This window comes from Kogia breviceps, chromosome 6, assembly GCF_026419965.1.
Source record: "Kogia breviceps isolate mKogBre1 chromosome 6, mKogBre1 haplotype 1, whole genome shotgun sequence".
Classification (NCBI taxonomy): Eukaryota; Metazoa; Chordata; class Mammalia; order Artiodactyla; family Physeteridae; genus Kogia; species Kogia breviceps.
Genome location: NC_081315.1, coordinates 74,874,595 through 74,897,584, shown reverse-complemented (window position 1 = coordinate 74,897,584; position 22,990 = coordinate 74,874,595). Strand labels below are relative to the sequence as shown.

The 22,990-nt window shown below is 41.6% G+C and overlaps 1 protein-coding gene and 1 pseudogene across 1 annotated transcript; both read left to right on the top strand.

The window, feature by feature from the left end:
- Window positions 1-1,475: 1,475 nt before the first annotated feature.
- On the top strand, window positions 1,476-22,359 carry LRRC66 (leucine rich repeat containing 66). Its single transcript, XM_059065793.2, has 4 exons — window positions 1,476-1,971; window positions 11,479-11,648; window positions 18,633-18,822; window positions 20,086-22,359. Exons 1-4 carry the CDS (start codon window positions 1,476-1,478, stop codon window positions 21,960-21,962), a joined length of 2,733 nt encoding a protein of 910 aa, XP_058921776.1. The 3' UTR covers window positions 21,963-22,359.
- LOC131757996 (dr1-associated corepressor-like) lies at window positions 14,930-15,550 on the top strand (annotated as a pseudogene).
- Window positions 22,360-22,990: the final 631 nt, after the last annotated feature.

Sequence of the window (22,990 nt, the reverse complement as noted above, 5' to 3'; positions counted from 1 at the left end):
TAGACGCAATGCAAAGCAATAGCAATACAGGACAGTACTGATACTCTGTCAAACTGAATGTTACTAACATGCATTCATTCATTCAATAAATATTTACTGAAAGATTTCTGAACAAAATAGAGGCCAAAGCAGGAAGAAGGGTCTTCAGGTCATAGGATTTGTGATGGATCTGGAAAGACATATGTAGGATTTGGACTGAGGAGAGGAAAAGGCACTGGGCTTGGAATTGGAGTGAACTAAAAGCTGATTTTTGCATGAGATCTACATATATACCGAGGTGCACAAGCCCCATCTTGTAGTTGCTCCACATGTACTTTTAAAACTCGTTCATAAACTTAGGTAAATAATACAAAGCCTGGGACACCAACCTGAGGGATTTGGACTGTAGGCACTGCAGAGCCCTTTAAGGATTCTGAATGAGTGTATGATATGGGAAAACAGTACTATGGGGAAGTAACCCTTTGGAATTTCACTGGATGAAGCAAGAAGGAAAATTGAAAGGCAGTGACAGGAAAACCAGTTAGCCCATTCTAGTATTGCAGATTAGTGATGAGAACTAGAGTGGTGCCATTTGCCATTGGAACAGAACGGAAGGGACAATTTGTTGTAAACCTACGTGCCGAGTAATGTGGATATTTGTACACACACTGATTTTTTAATGGAATTTAGTAATTAAAGCAAATCACAAAAAAGTTATTCATCTCTTAAAATTGTTTTTTGTGTATACATTCAGGCATTGTGATTTGTAGATACTTTTTTTAAAGCTTTCAATTGCTTCTCAAGAATCTTTGGTGAAAAAAATACTTGAGTTTCTGTATCTAATATCTTCATGGGTCCTAGGGAGAGCATCCTTTTTATAACCCCTTTTTTTTTAACGTAGATATCTAAATGGTTTCAAGTGGATTTGAAAAGCCACAAAAGCCGCAAAGACAAAACTTGTAGTTCTTCTAGTCATTAAAAAAAATCGAGTCTCTCTCATGAGTTGAACTTTCCACTGATACAGTTCCACGGTTTGGTATAAATGCATGGCTTGGCACTCATGTGATAAAGCACATGGCTGATTACTGTGCTATAAAATAAGGATAATAGACTTTGCTCCATACTAAAGACCAGGAAGGAAGCAGAGAAGTTTTTAATCTTGGTAGGTTTCCCTCATTCCAAAGCAGACTGCAGGGTGAGTAATCCTGGAAAAGCAGACACAGGTGAGGCCCAAGTGAAAACATATTTTCTGACAAATCAGGAGGGGTTCTTTCTTTAAAACTGTGGCATAAATGTAATTTTACACTGTAGCCGTTTACCATTTTGGTAGCTACATTTTGCCCCACTTTCTAAGAAATCAAACATCCGTGTAAACTGGCAATCAAGGAAAGATAACTTTCCTAAATCTTAAATTGAAAATTAAAATTTCTGCTTATTTGCTATTACTTTTTACATAAGTTATTTTGAATAAGTCAATTTTTCTTTCTCCAGGCATTATGAAAAGCCTACGTTTCAGAGTTGTTACCATGGTTATAGGTCTTTATTTTACTGGCACAATGACAAACCCATCAGGAAAAAGCAGTATTTTATTCAATTCCGAGTGCCAATGGAACGGATATCTTCTGACAAATTGTTCTTTTGCTGGAAAGCATGAAATACCTGTGGACATATCACAGATAGTAGCCACAGTGGATGTAAGTTCCAGTTTCTTTAGGGTTCTCTTACAAACTCACAGGAAAAAAGAAGAATGGAATATAAAACACCTGGACCTCAGTAACAATCTCATATCGAAAATAACCTTAAGCTCTCTTGCACATTTTCATGCTTTGGAAATATTAAACCTCAGCAACAACGCCATTCACTCCGTGTCATTGGATCTACTCAATTTTAAGTCCTTGTGGGTGAAACGCCACCGAGGCAGCTCGAGAAATGGGCTTCCATTTCTAAAGTTGCTCATTCTTCAAAGAAATAAACTTAGTGACATTCCCAAGGGTAAGTACAACTTTAAAAGATGGACTAGACCAAGAAACAATGAGTATGTGGAGAGCTAATGTTTTATGTCAATAAGAATTCCAGGTTTGTTTTCAGTTTCAAGGAAACAGCTGAAAGTAAAGCAACTGGATCAGAGCAAATATAATAAAAAGAGTTTCTTAGTGGAATTTTACGTTATAATATGTGGAATTTCAAGTCAATGTAATTTAATCTCCCATTGCTATAACATATTAATCTTATATGGACTTGTCAAGAGATACTAGGAAGTATTTAAGTACTAAATAATAATGTGTGATTTTAAATTACCTACTTTGATTTATGTATTTTTTTTTTACTAATTATAGAAAAGCACTGAGAAATAAGTAGTTCAGATACTTTTAATATTAATAATGCAAATTAAGTGTTGCCATATTTATAATTTTTATTTTTACAGAATACATTTTTCATCTTCTTATCTAGTTTTCCTCCAAATGTAGACTACATATATGCTAATATTACATATAAACTTCCTTATTATCAAATCAAAGTAGAACTCCTTATCAGAATTCCACATACCCTCCTATTATAATAAATTCTCATCCATTCCAACACTCAGTAATCTACATTTTGGAATTCCTTAACTAATCCACCAATGTTTTATTTAGAAAATGTATCAGATTCATAAGCCAGAGCTTCCTTTTTATATTCAGGAGTGCTAGACTCCTAGGAAAGTTTCCTTTCCCTGTCTATTTTCAGTCTTGGTCACTATTTGCTAAGTACTTACTTTATATAAGATCTTATGCTAAAAAAAGAAAGTGTAAGGATATTGTCATTTTTCTCCATCTCAAATTATGCATATTTAGTTTTTCTCATTTTCACTTCTTTCATTTCATGCTTTTATTTTTTATTTATTCATTTATTTTTTGCTCTTTCTCCAATATCGTGTTTTAAGCATAATTTTGACTATAATAGCCTAGCAGGTGAAGGGACTACTATTTCAGTCACCACAGCAGCAGAATTGTGTGAGAAAGACAGGAGTCTTCTCTCCCTGAACTTTCCCATAAAAGCAGTGCATAGTATTTTCAGTGCAAAATGTAAACTAATTGTGTTTTATTTTATGATTTTTATCATATTGTTCTTATTACAAAAGGAATGCCTGTGTTTTGTAAAACATTAGGAATTAAAGAAAAATTTAAAGGGAAACATTAAATAAAGTCCCTCATGTAATATGTATTCTTCAAGTTTATTCTTTATGCCTACATATATATTTTTCTTTCAAAATTGGATTTACTGTCCATAATATTTCATAACATAATTTTATCACAGAATATTTTGAATACCTTTACATAATTAAGCAATCTCATAAATAATATTTTAAATAGTTGAATAATTTTAAAATATACGTATATTATAATCTGTTCAATCAAGCAACATTTAGATTATTTCCATTTTGTTTGCTATAACTCTGACAAACATCATTAAAGCTACACATAGCCACATGATATAACTGTGTTTTCTAACTAGTATGGTAGATGTGAATCTCAACCCACAAATTCAAGTGTACTGGAGATATAACCTTCTACTGTTTATAACTCAACACACTTTCTGTTCTGAGCCCCCATTTTGCTAGCGTCAGTTGTGGTGGGATGTAGGGGTACTTACACTTAACATAAGTTTTTCATGGGCTTTCCTTTATCTTTTCCTAGATTTATACTGCAGCTCTAGAATCTTATACCCTGACAAGGCATCAGTGTGCGTGTGTGTGTGTGTGTGTGTGCGTGCGTGTGTGGTGTGTGTGTGTGTGTCCCTTACCCCCTCTAGCCAGAGAATGTTTCTTTTCAGTCTTGCAGTTTGGAGAAAATTCTTACCTGCTTTTGTTTCTTCAAAACTCTCTATCTAGATCTAGAAATTCCTTTCCTTTAAAGATTCAGGCCTTTGGAAAACAAAAGCCAAAAAGACTTGTAAGTCACCTCTGCTTGCCTCTGCTTTCTGCCTTGAGAAGTGCCTCCCCTGGAACAATTAACACAACGCTTTTACTTTCTGCTTGAACAGAGAGAAAGGACACAAGGAAAATAGAGACAGGTAAAAGCTTAATATGTCAAAATACTATCCCACCATAATAGTAGTTAGAGAAATGCTGACTATATTTCCTTAAGGCAGATGAATTCTCCAGAGCTAACTGGAGGTTAAGATGAATACATTTCATTTAAGGACCAAATATCCCTATAAAATGCAGATGCAGTCCCATCCTCCTTTCCCAAGTTAAACTTCTGCCTCCCAGAATATCAGGAAATATGTTAAGCTTGCAAAGGAGGGGATAAAAAGATGTGAAATGAGTAAATCATTTATCTGAAATTCTAATGGAATTCTAGCAAATAAAACCATGGAGAGATGAATGAAACAGATTGATGATGGAGGTCCACTGTAAGCCCTGAATCTAATTGGATGTAATTCAGAGTTCTTTTCTCCATAGCATTTTGTGGTTTGTTTTCCTGTAATCATCATACACTTTCAGTTCTTATTAGGGACTAGAGTCCCCTCTGGCGTCCCGTCCCATTTTATGATTCTGTGCCTATGGCTGGGTAACTCTGACATTGAAATCCCATTTTTGAGGGAAAAAGCTGGTAAGAGAGGTGCTCCCTGAAGTGCCATCCTATTCCTGACATTTGTTCTTTTTTGATTCCTTTATCCTACGCCTTTTTAAAGGAAATGTCTAGATAATGTAATATTTACTCAGAACTGTGAGGATTAAAGGAAAGATGTATCTTAAGAACCTAACTTAACACAGTATTTGGCATCATAAACAGTAGCTATTAAAATTTGAAAAGTACTTCATAAACTTCTAAACTACTTTGCAAATATTAGTTATTATTACTCTTGGCACAAATTGAGAATAACAGTCTTTTAGAAACAAATTATAAATTTGTTTTTGTCTGAATCTCAAGTTATCTCTTAAAATGTTAAATTATTATTGCAGTAGATGTGACTCCTAGCCCACTATAATTCATAAGCAGAGAATCATTTGTATCTAACTATTTACATAGGTGTTTGCACTCATCTAAAGATAATGATTAATTAGAGATTTCTCAGAAAGCAGCAATCAAGCAATTGGCCTATAGCACCTTTATAAATCATGTTTCACATGTCTTAATATGGTGACAGTTTATAGAGCCAGTGAAAAGTTGCTTTGACTGAGGAAAGCCCAGTTTTGTAAGGGTGAAAGATCACATTGACTAACCAGCCCAGTGTCAGCTGATTTCCTTTCTTGATGCTGATCATCTGTGATGTTGCCAATAAGCTTCATATTGGGAGAACACCCAGAGGAGGTACCGGACAATGCAATTCACAAAACAGAAGCCAGCCATGATTTAACCTTCATGATCATTCCACCTTCCTCCCATATTCTTGGAGTACAGTATTAATAATGGAAAAATCAGTTTAAAAAAAATTGAGAACAAGGGGATTGGTCTCCAGTTAAACTATCCCACTTTCATCAGAGAGTATTTCTGGAGTGCCCACAAAGTGCCTGAAAATGTATCAGCACCAACATCTTACTGAGTTTCCAGTTAGGTTGAAAGACCAGATGTGACAGCCTCACATTAACATACTAAATTCCAGAATCCAAGAGATAAATATGTTATCAATGAGATGAAATAATACCTGATTTTTGAAACTGGTGGAGGAGAAAAAAACATAACCAGCGTATTGTTGAAAAAAAAAAGTATATTGTATTCTTTTCATTTGTAGGGAATTAAACCTTTCATCCTGATTACTATTTGGATTATGGAAATACCAATAACCAATGTTCTCAAAACCAATTCAGGTTCTAAAGTAACAGAATGAATGTATATCATTAAGCTAAGAGGTCAACGTCTTTGGCTCACCTATATAAATTTGACCACATTAAGTGGCTGATTTTATGACTCAAATATCTAATCCAAGATCATTCCAGACTCTATTCCAATTCCTAATACTCTTTGAACTTGAAGCCATAACCCTTGAATATCATCATTTTATGTTATCATATTATCACATTTGGGAGCCCACTTAAGCAGTTCAGAGTCCAAAGGAATGTTTCTAAGATGGTGTAATGTCTGGGCATGCCCTCTGTGGCCTTTTCTCTCATAGACACTGAGATAATTTCTTGGAAATAATGAAACTGCCTCTGGCGTTTTAAATGCAAAGGCTTATCAAATTCCTGCCTATGTCATCATCAGAAAGCAGTTCAATAAATAATCCCATCTCCACAAAAGTGCCTCCATATGCCTCTCCCAACATTTGACTCTCTTAAAACACAGAATGTACTCTCTGATGTCCAAACCCCAGCTTTTAACGCACCTCACAACCTCTTTCACTCACCTGAATACTCCTCAACATTGATTCACCAGGCAAAATATGTAAAAGAACATATTCCCTTATTGAGAAACACAGCCAAGTGTCATGGAAGAGTTTACCCAAATTTTCCAACTCCATCTTGAGAGACTGCCAAACAAAAAGGTCATTTGCAGGACTCCACCAGTTCTCTTAATAACATTGAACCTTACTTCTCTAAAATTGGAAGTAAAAGGAAAATCTTCATGTGGGAGGAGTAACTGAACTTCACAGTCTTAATTCCCATGTGCAGAAGTTTCCCTTCTTCTTGGGGATCTTAGCTTGATATTAAGAAGGGAATCAAATAAGAGGATATTCTTACAACTCTCCATGTTCAAAATCCCCCCCTATGCTTGGGCATGTTCTGGTCCCACTCTTCCTATTTACTCTTTTACTTTATCTCTTATACTTTTATACTCCTTGTATTACTCTATTTGCTTGTTTATTGACCTTAAGCAAGTCACTTAACCTATAAAACTTCCTGATCCTTATCTTTAACTGGAGATAGTGATATATACAGGGTTGATGTGAGGGTTAGAGATAGCATTTGTAAAAACTACAACACACAGGGTGATGATATATGTAAAACATCTCTCATTGTACCTGGTACGTAACAGGTGCTCAAAAAGTGTTAGTTCTCCTTTAGGGCCATTTGATCAGCCTGAGTATCTAATTCTGTTTCCCATCCTAGTCTTTGCTATAATAGTCATCACCTCCTTGATTTCTGGTACAATGAGTAACTGAAGGTGATTTTCATTCTCTTTCTGCAACTGTTCAGAGTTTGTATAAAGTTCAGAGTACCCACCAACAATCTTGTACTACAGTTCATACTTCTGTGGGCCTGTATAATGTTGGAGGCCCCTGATTCTCCATGTTCTGAGGTCTATCCTCTGGCTCTCTGAACCACCCTGACTTGTGAGACCATCACCACTATCAAGATAACTATCCATCACCCCCCAGAATTTCCTCATGCCTCTCTGCAATCTGTCTTTCCCACCCATCATCCCTCCCCTGCCCAAGTAGCCACTGATCTTCTTTCTGTCACTGTCGATTCATGTGCATTTTCTATAAATGCAATCGTTCAACACATTCTTTTATTTTTGATGTATCTTCTTTCATTCAGTATAATTATTTTGAGATTCAGCCATGTTGTTGTATGTACTAAAAGTGCATTCCTTTTTATTTCTGAGTAGAATTTCATTGTGTGGATACTCTCATTTACCTGTCAGCAGACACTTGGGCTGTCTTTTTTGGTATTACAAATAAAACTGCTAGCTAAAGGGATGGAGAAAGATACGCCATTAGAGAAACAATAATCTAAGGAAAGGTGGAGTAGCCATATTAATTTCAGACAAAGGAAACTTCAGGGATAAAGAAAGCACTACTTAATGATAAAGGGATCAGTTCTTGAAGGGGATATAATAATTCTAACGTGAATACACCTAACAACAGATTGTCAAAATATGTGAGGAAAAACCTGACAGAACTGTAAAGAGAAGTGAGCAAATCTGTCACCAAACCTAACTTGTGTCTGCTGGCCCGATGTGCAACAAAGCCCATCTACTGTCACCAGGTTGTCCTGAAGGAAAGCACAGACAGCATTTCCCTCAGGGTGCCGAGGAAGGAGAACAGGCAGGTCGTGCTCACATGGCCTGAGCTCCTCGACGGGTTTCAGAGAAGAGTTTTTAAAGACAGGGTGAGAGAGAGGGTCACAGGGTGTGTGATCCGCTCATGCACAGTTCTCTGATTGGTTGATGGCAAAGAAACAGGGTGATGTTTCAGGAATCATCAACCTTCTGGTTCCAACCATGGGGTCTATGTGCTCATGGGGTCAGCATGCAGTTAACTTCCTCCACCTGGTGGGGTCTTAGTATCTGCAAAACAGCTCAAGGCTATGACTCAGGATATTATCTATACCCTTGAGGAGGAACTAAAGGTCGTTGACTTTTTTTTATAGCTAAGCTATTATGTTTTTTAATTGAAGTATAGTTGATTTACAATGTTGTTCCAATCTCTGCTGTACAGCAAAGTGACTTACATACATTCTTTTTTTATATTCTTTTCCATTATGGTTTATCACAGGATACTGAATATAGTTCCCTGTGCGATACAGTAGGACCTTGTTTATCCATTCTAAAGGTAATAGTTTTCATCTACCAACCCCAAACTCCTGCAGTCTGTCCCTCTCCCTCACCCCCTCTCCCTTGGCAACCACAAGTCTGTTTCTGTTTTGTAGATAGGTTCATTTGTGCCATATTTTAGATTGCACATATAAGTGATATCACATGGTATTTGTCTTTCTCTTTCTGACTTACTTCACTTAGTATGATCATCTCTAGTTGCATCCATGTTGCTGCAAATGACATTATTTCATTCTTTTTTATGGCTGAGTAGTATTTCATTGTATATATGTACCACATCTTCTTTATCCATTCATCTGTCAGTGGACATTTAGGTTGTTTCCATGTTTTGGCTCTTGTGAACAGTGCTGCTATGAACATAGGGGAGCATGTATCTTTTTGAATTATAGTTTTGTCCAGGTATATTCTCAGGAGTGGGATTGCTGGACCATATGGCCATTCTATTTTTATAAACTACTATTATTTTGTCTTGCTTGACTTTTTTCCTTTGTTTCTACATTTTGTCACTCCTGTGATTGAATTTTCTCTTTGGAACTTGGAGAAGCCCTAGGAGGCTAAAGTTTTTCTACAAATGAGAGGCCAGGGACACAGGGGTCTGTCCCTGAGAAGGCCCTGCAAGGTCCAGCTCCATTTCAAATCCACTGTTACAGTTGGAGATTTCAACACCCCCCTGTCCATTGATAGAGACCAAACTAGACATGGTCTCCCTCTCCACTGAACTCCTGGGGTCCTTATTCAATTCACCTAAGTACTAGATATGATAGGGACCATGATCTCACATCCCTGTACAGGTCAGGCAATTATCATGAAAATGTTAAGGGCTTCCCTGGTGGCGCAGCGGTTGAGAGTCCGCCTGCTGAGTCAGGGGACACGGGTTCATGCCCCGGTCCAGGAAGATCCCACATGCTGCCGAGCGGCTGGGCCCGTGAGCCATGGCCGCTGGGCCTGTGCGTCCGGAGCCTGCGCTCCGCAGCGGGAGAGGCCACAACAGTGAGAGGCCCATGTACCGCAAAAAAACGAAAGAAAATGTTAAGAAACTTCTTTCGTATCAGCTTCTGTGTTGCATTTTTTTCCCAAGACCCATACATTTGCATATTAAAACACATAGGAATATTCTTCACTCCAGAAGAAATGTATTTTCTCCAGAGCTTATATTCAAAATATTTAGCAAGAGGCCTTTAGCCTGGGTTCCCAAGTTGGATGCCTCCTGGCTGTAATGATGAAGCAGAATCCTGCTGGGGGTAGGAGGTAGAAGGGAGAATAGACTAAAGTGCCTAGGGCAGAGGGGCAACACACAGTGGCTCAGCAGTGGCTATTTATGAACCAATATGGAAGTATTTCTCACCAGCATATGCCAGCTGAATCTCAGCCTTGGCTCTCTCTTATTTTTTTAAACATGCAGGCTTCTTGGCCTATCCTTTGTCTTCCTATTTTTGATAGAGACATCATATTCTTCTATACGTGCATGCCCCATCCATAGCAGGCAGCCCTCATTCAGCTCCAGCCAAATGTCTTGTGCCAGTTGAGACTTATTTTTCAAGAGAAGCTAGAAATGTACATGTTTGTATTGAATCTTTGATGTTGGCTCCACAACTTTTAAATCTCTGTGCAGGTCAAACACTGTGACTTCTAGCCTATTGAATGTATATTATATATTGGGCATTACAAGTGTTCACAAAGGTGTGAATACTGCCCTGAAAGGACTAATCATCTGATGGAGAGGCTGACAAACAACAATTATTTTATAGTCAATAGTGGGGGGTAAAACTGCTTTATGTAACTAATGACTTTTTCTTGTGTGTGTGTCTGTCTTATCACACAACCAGACACAAAGTTTCTCTGCTGTCTCTGTCCTCAGCACTGAGTGCCGTGCTCATAATATTTTGACTGAGTTGTCGTCCTTGTGGTCTCTTGCTTAGTGTGTACAGTTGAAATGAGCAAATGAGAACATAGATGTGCAGCCATTTCATTTAGGTCATCATCTCTCTGCATAATTAATCTTACAGTAAGTACTGATATTTCGCAGATAGTAGACAAGGAATAAACCCTTCTGGAATTGAACCAACCTGATCTGCTATGTAGTCGTTTGTTAAAGACCCAGACTATGTGTGAGCACAGAACAGAAGGAAATGTAAAAATGCAGGGCTTCCATGTGAGACTCATATGGGAACTCAAATTTGGAAGACTCTGCTATGGCTGGCACATCATTCTCAACCTTTATCTGCAGTGCCAAATGGGCCTCATGGTTTCTTCTGGAATCAAGTGAGATATAAAGGCAGAGGCCAAAACTCAATTATATTATTTTGCCAGAAAATAAAACCTCTAGCTATAACATATTACCTTTGAGAAATATAAAAAATAATTATAATATCAACCGTAAGTAGTTAAAGGACACAGCTACAAAATAGAATAAGAACATCTTAAAAGGGGAAGAATTTATCCATGTAAATAAAGCATCAAAACAACTTTTTCCTCAATAACCATAGCAAGATCATCCAGTTTTACCCATAGTTCAATCAAATAAGCAAGTGTCATATTTACCATTTCACTCAATCAAGGTTAGATTTTTGACTGATGCTTTTATTATAAAATTAGCACATGTTCATTCAAAGGAAGAATTCAAAAGTGTATAAAATAGAAACATAGTTTCACCTCCCTCCACCATCCTACTTCTAAGTGTAGCTACCACTGGTAACTTAGTTCATCTCCTTCCAGGCCTTCTCTGCTCTCTTGAAACATATGTGTATGTTTGCATGTGGTCTTTTTTTCCCCCAAGAACATTGGAATTATACTCTACTTTCCTGCAACTTAACTTTTCCTTCCTGTTCAGTTATTTCATGTTGATCTATCCCATTCTCTTTTAAGACTACACAGTATTTTGTAGTATTGATATACCATCCTTTGCCCATTTCTCTGTCGTGAACCATTTAAATTGTGTCCAATTTTCCACCATTACAAACAATGCTGCAGTAAATACCACCAATTTATATTTCAATTTGCTTTTAAATTTTAACAGGGCTATGGAAACTGAAGTCATTACAGAGTTTGGATCTGTCATTCAATGTGATAACGCAAATTGGTTTGTCTGATTTTCATAACTGCCTGCAACTAGAAAACCTCCATTTAAAGAGCAACAAGGTATTCAGAATTCATCCAGAAGCCTTCAAGGACCTAAAAAAATTACAGGTTAGAAAATAGTGTTTATAATATTTCTAATATGCATAACTATAGGCAATTATATTAGAAGAAAATTTCCATTGAAGAGTTTCTTCATGCCCAGTAGTACTGGCTACCAATCAAAAAATATGTCTATTTTAAGGTTCCCCTAAAAGAGCTGAAGTCTCTCTCTTGCCTCAAAAATCCAAGGCCTCAGTAGTGGACGTGAATGTGGACATTTTATTTGAACATGTATGCTCAGCAGCAAGAATTGGTACATTATTTTTCCTAAATCTAATTAAACCCAACTCCAAGCTTCCACTTACCAGTTGGCAAGAAATTAAATCTCAGTTATTAGCAAGGCTCCGTCCCTGAACTACAAGGTCAGTCAAAGGTCCCTGGGGTTTTATGCAATTTGGGACTATATGGGCCTAAATGGGCTCTACACCCCATATAGCCCAGGACCACATGGGCCTCTGAAGGCCAGTGACCCTGGTGCTTCCACACCAAAATTGGGCACAGAATAATACAAATCATAATGATATCAACTCATCCTTGCATCACAGTTACCACCTGCCACATGCAGTTCTAAACATCAGAGCCATGTTGGGGGGATCGACATCGCATTTTGGAACCATGGTGCCTGTCTCTCGGGCGCCTTGCAGTGAATCTCACTGAGGCCCTGACAGCTGGGAGTGTGAGTAACCCCTAGAGCCCTGCTCTAGCTTTGGCAGCTTCAGCCCCTTCTCCTCCTAGCCCCTTCCTCCTCTCTCCTCCTCTTTGGGGAGATATTGTAAAATCTCCCCTCAGTGCTCCTTTAGAAACACCAGGACCTAGAGATGGCTTAGGAGAAGCTTGAATCCCCCGTCCCCGTAACCTGCACCACACACCCCCATTCTTTATATAGGCCAGTATCATCCAATAAAGCATAATGTGGGCCACATATGTAACTTTAGATGTTCTCGGTAACTAGATTTAAGAAGTAAAAATAAGCAGGTGAATTTAATTTTACTAATATATTTTGTAACCCAATATATCCAGATGTTATCTTTTACACATGTAGTCAATATAAAAATTATTAATGAGATATTTTCCATTCTCTTTTTTCATACTAAGTCTTCAAATCCCTGTGTGTATAGCTGACACTCGGTATCCAAGGGGATTGGTTTCAGGACCCCCATGGATACCAAAATCCGTGGATGCTCAAGTCCCTTATATAAAATGGCGTTGTACTTGTGTATAACCTAAACACATCCTCCCATATACTTTAAATCATCTCTAGATTACTTATAATAATACAATGTAAATGCTATGTAAATACAATGTAAGTGCTATGTAAATATTTGCCTGCACAAGACAAATTCAAGTTTTGCCTTTTGGAACACTCAGAATTTCTTTTTTTTTTTTTTTAACCATTTTCCATCCATGGTTGGTTGAATCCGAGAATGCAGAAACCACAGATATGGAGGGCAGACTGCATCTTACCCTTACTGCCCATCCCAGTATGGACTAGCCAGCCATATGTCAATGATCGATAGCCATATGTGGCCAATGGCTGTCACCTTAGAGAGCATCAATGCAGACAGCTGGCATTTTCCCAGTTTTATGTAAGGTGCTCTTCAAGCATAGCTGCAAGACAAATGCCCAACCTCGCTCCCGCCCCTTTCAACCGGAATGGCCCTCCAAGCCTGTCCTCTCTCGAAGGGAGACTAGTGACACAGTGGTGAGGGAGGTCGACTCTACAGCCAGCTGCCTGAGTTTAAACCTAGGCTCTGCCACTTGCCAGCCACACGATCTTGGGTAGGTTACCGAATCACTCTGTGCCTCAGTTTTCTTATCTGTAAAAGGGAGGTAAGTTGCTTCCTTTCTCATAGAGTTTTTTTTTTAACATCTTTATTGGAGTATAATTGCTTTACAATGGTATGTTAGTTTCTGCTTTACAACAAAGTGAATCAGTTATACATATACATATGTTCCCATATCTCCTCCCTCTTGCGTCTCCCTCCCTCCCACCCTCCCTATCCCACCCCTCTAGGTGGTCACAAACCACCGAGCTGATCTCCCTGTGCTCTGCGGCTGCTTCCCACTAGCTATCTATTTTACATTTGGTAGTGTATATGTGTCCATGCCACTCTCTCACTTCGTCACAGCTTACCCTTCCCCCTCCCCATATCCTCAAGTCCATGCTCTAGTTGGTCTGCATCTTTATTCCCAACCTACCCCTAGTCTCTTCATGACATTTTTTTTTCTTAGATTGAGTCATGTACCAAAATGTTCATTGCAGCTCTATTTACAATAGCCAGGACATGGAAGCAACCTAAGTGTCCATCAACAGATGAATGGATAAAGATGATGTGGCACATATATACAATGGAATATTACTCAGCCATAAAAAGAAACGAAACTGAGTTATTTGTAGTGAGGTGGATGGACCTGGAGTCTGTCATACAGAGTGAAGTAAGTCAGAAGGAGAAAAACAAATACCGTATCCTAACACATGTATATGGAATCTAAGAGAAAAAAAAAATTTCATAGAGTTTTGTGAGAACTAAATGTTTTAATCCATAGACTGTGCTTTGAACAGTAGTTGGAATACAGTAAGCCCTTTATAAATGTAGACTACATATAGAAATCCTAAAGTGGCTGCGCCGCCCTACTCTTTTAACGTACAAATCTGATTGTAAGCTTTCGCGACAAAGGCCTGGCCCCTGCTTGCCCCTCCAGCCTCATTCCAAGCCACCCTCCCCTTGCTGACTGCTTTCCTGCCTAGTTTTCACCCCAAGCCCTCCCCTCTCGCTGACCCTTTTGCCTGGAAGGGCTAACTCTTACGAGTCGTCAAGGAAGCCTTCCCTGGGTCTCCAGATTGAATGTTTCCCTTTATACACAGGTATAGTAGACTATGCTTTTTCCATATTGCACGTATGGAAACTGAAATTATTTCATTTTAGGTATGGTTTAGCCATTAATGCCTATATCCCCATAACCCTTCTACCAGACGGTGAGCTCTTTGAGGACATACATCATGTCTATTTTGTTTTCTAATGCTTAACATATGTCCAGTACATACCATGTATTTACAAACACTTGTTGAATAAACAGGAATGAATGGCTAGATGATGATCATGGATAGGTGTATTAGTTATCTATTGCTGAGGTCAGCAATCCAGGCAAGGCTTGCCTGGGGCCTCTGCTGAAGGTGTCTCAAGAGGCTGCTGTCAAAGCACGGAGGGCAGGTGGGCGCCGAGCAGGCCCAGGGGCCGGGAGGCTGCGGGCAGTGGCGCCGGGCCCGGCGCAGCGAGAGAGGCCCTGAGATGCCGAGCAAGAGGAGGTACAACGTGCGGTGCCCACCGGCCCGGCTCAAGATCATGTAGACGGATGAAGAGATTGGGAAGGTGGGGGGGGGCTGTGCATGTCATCCTCTGTCGTGCGCTCGAGCTTTTCCTGGAGTCACTGTGGAAGAAGGCCTGCCAGTGGCCCCGTCCTGAAATGCCAGGACCGAGATCACATCCCACCGGAAGCAGTGCATTGAGCTGGAGCGGCAGTTTGCCTTCTTGAAGGACCTGGTGGCATCCGTGCCGGACATCTAGGGGGACGGGGGAGACAATCACATGGATGGGAACAAGGGTCCCCACAGGGGCCGGAAGCCAGGCGGCAGCAGCCGGAAGGATGGGGGATGCGAAGCAAAGGCAAGGGCAAGAAGCTGTCAGGGGCAGACTCACAGCAGGAAGATGTCTGAGGATACAGATACTGACGGGGAAGAAGAGACAACGCTGGCCCCATCCCAGGCCAGCTGCCCCCTGCCCACTTCCAGAGCCCCCCTGACACCCTTCATGCCCTTCACCTCGCCTCTGCCTCTGCCTCTGCCCCCAGCACCCCACCCCCTGGGCCTCTCAGCACCTGAGGCAGAGGATGAAGAGGATTATGGCTCCTAGTAGCGCCCTCTGTCCCCCAGGCCACACCCGCTTTTAGCTGGGTTTAGCTGCTCTGGGGGAAAGAGAGAAGTTAGAGCTGTTCTTAAGTTTATTAATAAAATAATAATAAAAGGGGGCAAAAAAAAGTCTGCAATCAAGGTGTTGGCCAGGGCTGGAGTCTCACCTGAAGGCCCAGCTGAAGAAGGATCCACTTCCAAGCCCACGTGGTTGTTGGCAGGATTCAGTTCCACGTGGGCTACTGGGCTTCGGGCACCATTCCTTACTGCCTGTCAGCCTAAGCCTGCCCTCAGTTCTGTGCCGTGTGGACCTCCCCACAGGGCAGTTCACAGCATGGCAGTTCACTTCAGAGCCCGAAGGAGAAAGCCTGCTAGCAAGAACATTACAGTCTTATGGAATGTAATCGTGGTAGTGACATCCGTTGCTTTTGCCATGGTCTGTCGGTTAGAAGAGAGGCACAGGCTTCCCTGGTGGTGCAGTGGTTGAGAGTCTGCCTGCCGATGCAAGGGACACGGGTTCGTGCCCCGGTCTGGGAAGATCCCACATGCCGCGGAGCGGCTGGGCCCGTGAGCCATGGCCGCTGAGCCTGCGCGTCCGGAGCCTGTGCTCCGCAACGCAACGGGAGAGGCCACAACAGTGAGAGGCCCGTGTACCGAAAAAAAAAAAAAAAGAAGAGAGGCACAGGTCTTGCCTGTGCAAGGGGAAGAGATTACCCAGATGGTGTGAATATGGGGGCAGGTTATTGGGGACCTGTCTGCCATCATAGTTATCAGAGCAGACGAGAAAGTCCACTTAACTTGGCAATGCTCCCGATTCATCACAAACAGGCTGTCAGATTGCCTGGGAACCTCATTTAGTAAACTGTATACTGATTATATTTGTATGTGTAATTTCCCTGTGTCTGTTTTATTTCCTGTGCATTTTTATTGTGCTTTATAAGTCTTCTGCAGCTCACAGGTAATAGATGCTACAGGCAAACTAAAAAAACAAGCCCAAGAATGTTCTGAATCATCTGTAATTCTAAATTACCTGAGCTGCCCAGAATCATACAATTTCTCCTTCTCTATTAACCCTTCTGCCTGTTCAGCAATAGCTCTAAAAACTTCTTTGGGAACATGATGAGCATATGTGGTACCAGAAAGTCAACTATTAAAATGGATGTAGTTGGGTTTTTTTCCAGGAGACGTATTTAATACTTGCATTATATATTACATGGCTTTCCACGTGGGAATCTTTTCAGAAACCAGATAGATTTCTCAAAGCATAAATTCATCATCATGTGGCAGTAGAAGGAAATGTTTCATTGGCATTTCAAATAAGCATTCCTTTTCTTCTGCCGTTCTTCTTAGAGCGGTGATTTGTTCGCAACTTTATATGCTTCTCCCAATCTTTCTATAATGTTTACTCCTTTCAAATGACAGTGGATGGCCACTTCTTTAGCCAAATTGGACTATTCTGTTTTAATCTTTTCTCAGAAATTATTCCTCCTGAATCATTTGATTAGCTTTCTGTCCTCTCTTCTGTGTTGCTTTTAGTTTCATGATTTATAATATAATAGCTGCTAGGATGGGAAAAAAATGCAGACATGCACTAAAAAGAAAATACCCCTAAAAACATTAAAATATTTCACCCTTTTGTTGAGGAGGGGGTACATAGAAAACTATTGATCCTAGTCAAGGCCAGGCCAAAGCAAAGTTTTGTGGGTTTTTTTTTTCCTTCCTGGTCCCAGTCTCCTGCTTCCTATTTTTGACAACCTTCCCTTGAGAGTCAAGAGTGCTTGATTACTCAACAGTGCAAAGGTCCCCCTCACTACTGAGTCTTGGGTATGGTGTTGTTTGAGTGGCTGAGTAAGCTCTTCTCAGGAATTGATATAACCCAGGATGCTCATGCTGCTTTTTCCCTGATGTTTATTAAACAATTGACCTGAATTACATTCAGCCTCCATGGTTTTCATCCATGGCCCTCTTTTTTACTTTTCAGCAAGGTTTGCATTTATGCTTTTCTCCCAAACCCCATGACCCCACACTGGTGGCTCTGCTCCGGGCCTCCTCTGCACACCCCTTCACTCCAGCGCAGTGTGGGAGCTCAGGCTCCGAGAGGCTGTGTTCTGGAGTGGAAGGCACACAGCTACGGAGCCAGATCAGATCTCAACTCTGCCATTCACTCATTCATTCATTCATTCATTCATTCCTCCCTTATTCTCTGAGCACCTGGTACCAAGCCTTAGGCGTAGGGATTATATGGGATATACTGTGACCTAGCCCAGTTTCCTCCTCTGTAAAAAGGGGGAAATGACAAAGTTGTTGGGAGGAATAGAGATAATGCATGTCAAGCACCCAGTAGGATGCCTGGTACACAGCAATGCTCTGCAAATGGTAGCTAGAGCTACACCTAACTGCTGTCCTGGCCACATCACACCACTGCCATATCCAGCTTCACAGATCCTACTCTGTGTTTTTAGAGTCACTGAATCCTTTTTGTTCCCCAGTTTCCCCTTCATTTCTGATGAGACTAGGAAAATTAGTCATTTTGTTTATACTGAGTAGCCATGGATGCAGAGAAATGTACTATTACCTTTAAGATAATACTTGATGCAAAAGAACTCTCTTTGCTACTTGTAGTCAATCACAGTTCTTCTGGGCGCTGTGTCCTCATCATCCAGTATCTCCTGCCACTTACAAGATCACAGTGCTTCTAGACATTCTAGACCTGATACCTAATTCCAGATCTTGATAAAACAACTGGGAGTCTAGGTTATATCGAACAGTACAAATCACAATTCATAGGAAAGAAGGAAGGGAAAGTGATTGGGTACATCTAATACAGGCACCATACTTAAAGTTTTCACATGCATTTAATCCTCAGAACAGCCCTGGGAGGTAGGCTCATTGAGAGTCAACAATTTGCCGAGTCTCACAGAGTTCTTAGGGACAGAGCAGAGAGTTAAACCCAGTATTCTGACTCTGAAATCAGTGCTAAATTCATATTGCTTCCATAGAGATATAGACAGTATCTGTAACTAGTTTATTTTGTCTCCAAATGTCTTTATTCACAGACTGTCCTAAATGTGTTTCTTCTCAAGCAGGTTGTAGACCTCAGCAACAATGCTCTGACCGCCATCCTGCCGATGATGATCGTGGCTCTAGAGCTTCCCCTCCTGGAGGCTGACTTGGCTGATAACCCGTGGCGGTGTGACTATGGCGTGGCAGTCTTCCAAAATGTTATTTCTGAATCCTGGAGACAAAAGTGGAATGCAGTTTGCAACAAGTCTATTGGTAAGTCAGTAGTGCCTCTTCTCTCAGAAATGGTTCCATTTAAACAGAAAAGAGACATGAAAAATGTTGTCTCATTTGAATCAATGACAGTGCCCCCCAGAAGCAAGAGTGCTGATCTATGGCATTAGTCATCCTTGGGCTGTATCACAGAAAAATCATTGGTACTTAACTGTTCTCCTCAGTTCATGAACGAGTTTCTTCACGTGGTCAGAGGAACCTAGTTCAGCTAGCTCAGAAACCACTGGATTTGGTCAAAACCAGAAATTTCACAAAGAGAGAATTTTTCCCTAAAGCCCCCAAATGTTGTATTTTTATCCCAAATATTAACAAAATAACTGATCAAAGAAAGGACTTCTAAAACTTGAAACATAATTATTTAAAATGCTGGCTAACCCTCTGAAAATATAATCCTATACATACACAAAACACACATATCTCAAAAGTATATTTTTCTTTGATTTGTGTCCTGCCACTCTCCCAAACTGCTAGAATATGTTACCGCAGTTGAATATTTTGGAAAGCTTCCCCCCCCCCCCCACTATTAACTATCTTGGCTAATTCTCAAACTCCTAACTGGGGGGGAAAAAAAAAGAGTCATTTTTTAAAAAATGAGTCCTGGCCTCTGTTCTATTCAGGACTGCTATTAAGTAGAGACATGGTCATGCTTACCAGGTTTAGGAGAAATCCATGAAGATTAGAGAGAAGTCTTAATGGTGTCAGCCACGCTTGTTTCATTGCCCTGTAAGAGCCACACTGGCATTCTGAGTGTGGAGGGCAGCATGTCAGGAACCAGCAGAGAAACCTGAATATTTTTGCTGTTTGCCAGCACTGAGGAATGGTGAGGAAACGATATAGCAAACACAGGTGTGGCCAAGGCAAATTTTGCAGAGGGTGGATGGAATGTTCTTATAAATGTGCAGTAAGCAGGGAAGGCTGTGGAGAAAGGAGGAACAATGTGCTGTCCCTACAGACTGGCCTCCTTTCTCCTGTGGGCAGCAGTCAGTCAGGAAGCCTAAGAAACACAGTCTCCCGGGCCTGGGAGCAGCAGACCCGAGCCTGAGAGCCTCGTGTAAGTGTGCACAGAGCGTGACACATGCTGTCGGCATCGACAACCAATCAAGCAATCAGCCAGTAAAGTTGCTAATCGTGTAATACCCGCTTTAAATCTAGCTAGACGAGGACTCAGGACTCACAGATGCTTTTTAAACCACTGGAATCTCATTCCCATGTCACCTCAGCGTGTGCTTTTACCCCCACTCTCAGGGAAGGAGGAGGCATACTGGTGGATGCCCACAAGGCGCGTGTCCAGAGAGACCCACCTTCCTCGCACTAATCTGAATCATATGAAAAGCCTCACGACGAGCAAAGCTGAGAGGCCCTGGGAGGTGCGCTTTTCCACTCTGCGCAAGAAGGACCCTGCGGGCTCTGACACCAGTGACAGGGACAGGCGGCTGCCAGGAAGGGCTAGGAGCGCCGGGGACGTGCAAGCTGCTGGCAGAAGGGAAGACGCTTCCCAGGACCTGGCCCTGGCTGTCTGCTTGTCAGTGTCCATCACGTTCTTCGTGGCTTTCTGCTTGGGGGCTTTTGCGAGGCCTTATGTGGACAGACTGTGGCAACAGAAATGCCGGAAAAAAAGTGCAGGTTCAGGGGACGTGTATTCAAACCAGGGCTTCTACGATGAAATCGAAGCTGTAGGGAGCATGCAGCAACCAAGGATGGATCTGAGCCAAACTTTCCACGATCCAAACCTCTGTGAGAACCAAGCCCCACACGCGGCTGTCACTCCTGCGAGAACGCTGGCACCGAGCAGAAAGGAGGCTGGCGGCTGGCAGGGCGGAGAACGATGCGGGGACCATACTGGGGCAGGAGGATGCAGGGAGGATAACGCGCTCCCACATCACGGTGCAGCCCGGCCCGTTGTCCGCGGACGGCCGAATGCTGATGATACCCAACTAATGCCGGCAGGACAGGACTGCATCTACAGGTATGATATTCCTGGAGAAGTAAATTATTGCACTGTGGCCAGGGAAGATTCCCTCGGTGAGCGTTCAGTGGGCATCCCTGCCGTGGCTGCCAGATTACAGACAAGCCCTGGCTCAATCCGTAAGGATTCCAACGAATTAGGCCCAGCCCTCCCCAGGGAAATGACCACGCCTCTCTCCCAAAGGGTGGAGCGTACAAAAGCGCTGAGGACTGGCGAGAAGGAGGGGAGAGGGGGCTCTCCACACTTGCCTTCGGAGTTTCCTAAGGAGAATGTGCTGAGCGCACAGCAGCAAAGGCTCGAGGGCGCCGGTGACGAGGAAGAGCCCCTCGCCCACTATGGAGCAGCCACGCTCAGTGACCCGGTAGCTATGGACCCGTCCCCACCCGTCTTCGCTCCGGGGTGGGGTCATGACCTGCATGTGACTCCTGCTAACCAGGAACTAGCACAAAAGGACACGCGTGACGCTCGGTACGAGTTGGACACCGATTCTGACGAAGGGTCTTTATTTACTCTAAGTTCAACAAGTTCAGAAGACTGGAGAAATGCGTCTGAAGCAGAGGCACATGGTGAGGAGAGCTGCAGAGCCAACGAGCCCCTGGGGGACGAGGACTCAGGGGAGAGGAGGGACAATGTCATGTCATTAGAGAGTCTTGAGGACAGCATCGCCTTCCAGAAGATTCTGGGGAAATGTGAGAATCAGGAAGATCATTCTGGAAAAACTCTCATTTCTGATCCAGACTACGGTTTGTACCAGACTCATCCGGAAAGTGGCTCTAGCACCAATAAATGTGAGGATCCACTGACCTTGCCCAGCTCACTGGGCAACAGTCCTTGCAGTGATGAGATCCCAGTCATGTCCATTTACGACTATGTCACAGCTCTTCAATCCAAGGCAGCAGTGTGGCAATGCTCACTTAGAGACTTGGAGTTTTCAAATGTGGATGTTTTACCACAAACGCCAACATGTGCTGCTGAAGTTCCCTCAGATCCTGATGAGAGTGCCTGTGGTGAAGGAGATGCAGACATTTGTAAATATGAACCTTACGTTCAGGGAGTAGACAAAGCTCAAAGCAATATTCCTTCCAAGATCGCTGTGGGGAAGAACTTAAGACCCTCACGACAAGATTCTGAAGAGAACAACATGAATGGACACTGATGAGGGGTTTGCATGTCCTCTTGAGGACAGTGATTCCAGAAAGGTTATAAGCCAAACACAGTTGTTACACTCCTGTGGTGATGAACCAAATCTTCAGTGTGAAAGGGGGTGGGGTGGTGGGAGGGGTATTTTGAAGATGGTGTCAAGAGCCAGGTACCACTATTACAGATGCTTCCAGATGAAACCAGTTCACTAAGAACACGGGAGCACTTCAGTGACAGAGACTGGGGTCAACATTCGGAGCTGAATCAATGAATTTGATTCTCTAAATTCTTCCCTATGTTTAGTTAATCCTAATATAAAACTACCATGCACAAGACATAGATCATTTAGGTAGGAAAGCACTGAGATATTTGAACATCAAAGGTTCCAATTAATAAATTTTACATTAAAACTTAACACTGATGATGTTGCAGTTAGGAAAAGATGATTCTAATTTTTATACTCAAATGCAGACCCAGAGAAACCTGATGGTTGTTGGCTGTCTATGTGAGGACCAGATCTACTACGACAAAGACAAGGACGTTCACCTTGAAAATCAAAGGGAATTCAAGTAACATTTTTAGTGCATATTGAAGCACTTACACGGAGCTGCTGAAGAGATTTTAACAAGTTCTGCACAAAGAACAGCACGGCCTTTTGGAGTCTGATGAGGAAACTAAAAAATTGGAGGGATTCAGAGCATTTCTAAATATTTGTTAAAAGCAATGTTAAAGGAGGGACCATTTCTGTCACTTCCTCACGGAAAACTTCCCAGACCCGTACACTAAGTTAGACTTCCCTGTTGCAAACTCTTTCCTTACACAGGCATTGTCCTCCTCAGAGGAGAGCTTATCACAAGCAAAGTTAAATAATCACTTGTGTGATTATTGATTTAATGTCTGTCTGCCCTTTCTATACCCCTTCCTCCGTGAGAGCAACAACAAAAGTGTGTCTTGTCTCCTAAAGGCCTGGCATTTTATAGGTTCTCGATATATGGATTTATTAAATAAATGAATGAAAACAAACTCTTTAGTGTGATACACAAG

Bases quoted from the DNA above. Each gene is read 5' to 3' on its own strand.
- LRRC66 (XM_059065793.2), top strand. From the start codon at position 1,476: ATGAAAAGCCTACGTTTCAGAGTTGTTACCATGGTTATAGGTCTTTAT. The intron at 1,972-11,478 runs GTAAGTACAACT...AAATTTTAACAG, and splicing joins ACTTAGTGACATTCCCAAGG to GGCTATGGAAACTGAAGTCA. The intron at 11,649-18,632 runs GTTAGAAAATAG...CTTCTCAAGCAG, and splicing joins AGGACCTAAAAAAATTACAG to GTTGTAGACCTCAGCAACAA.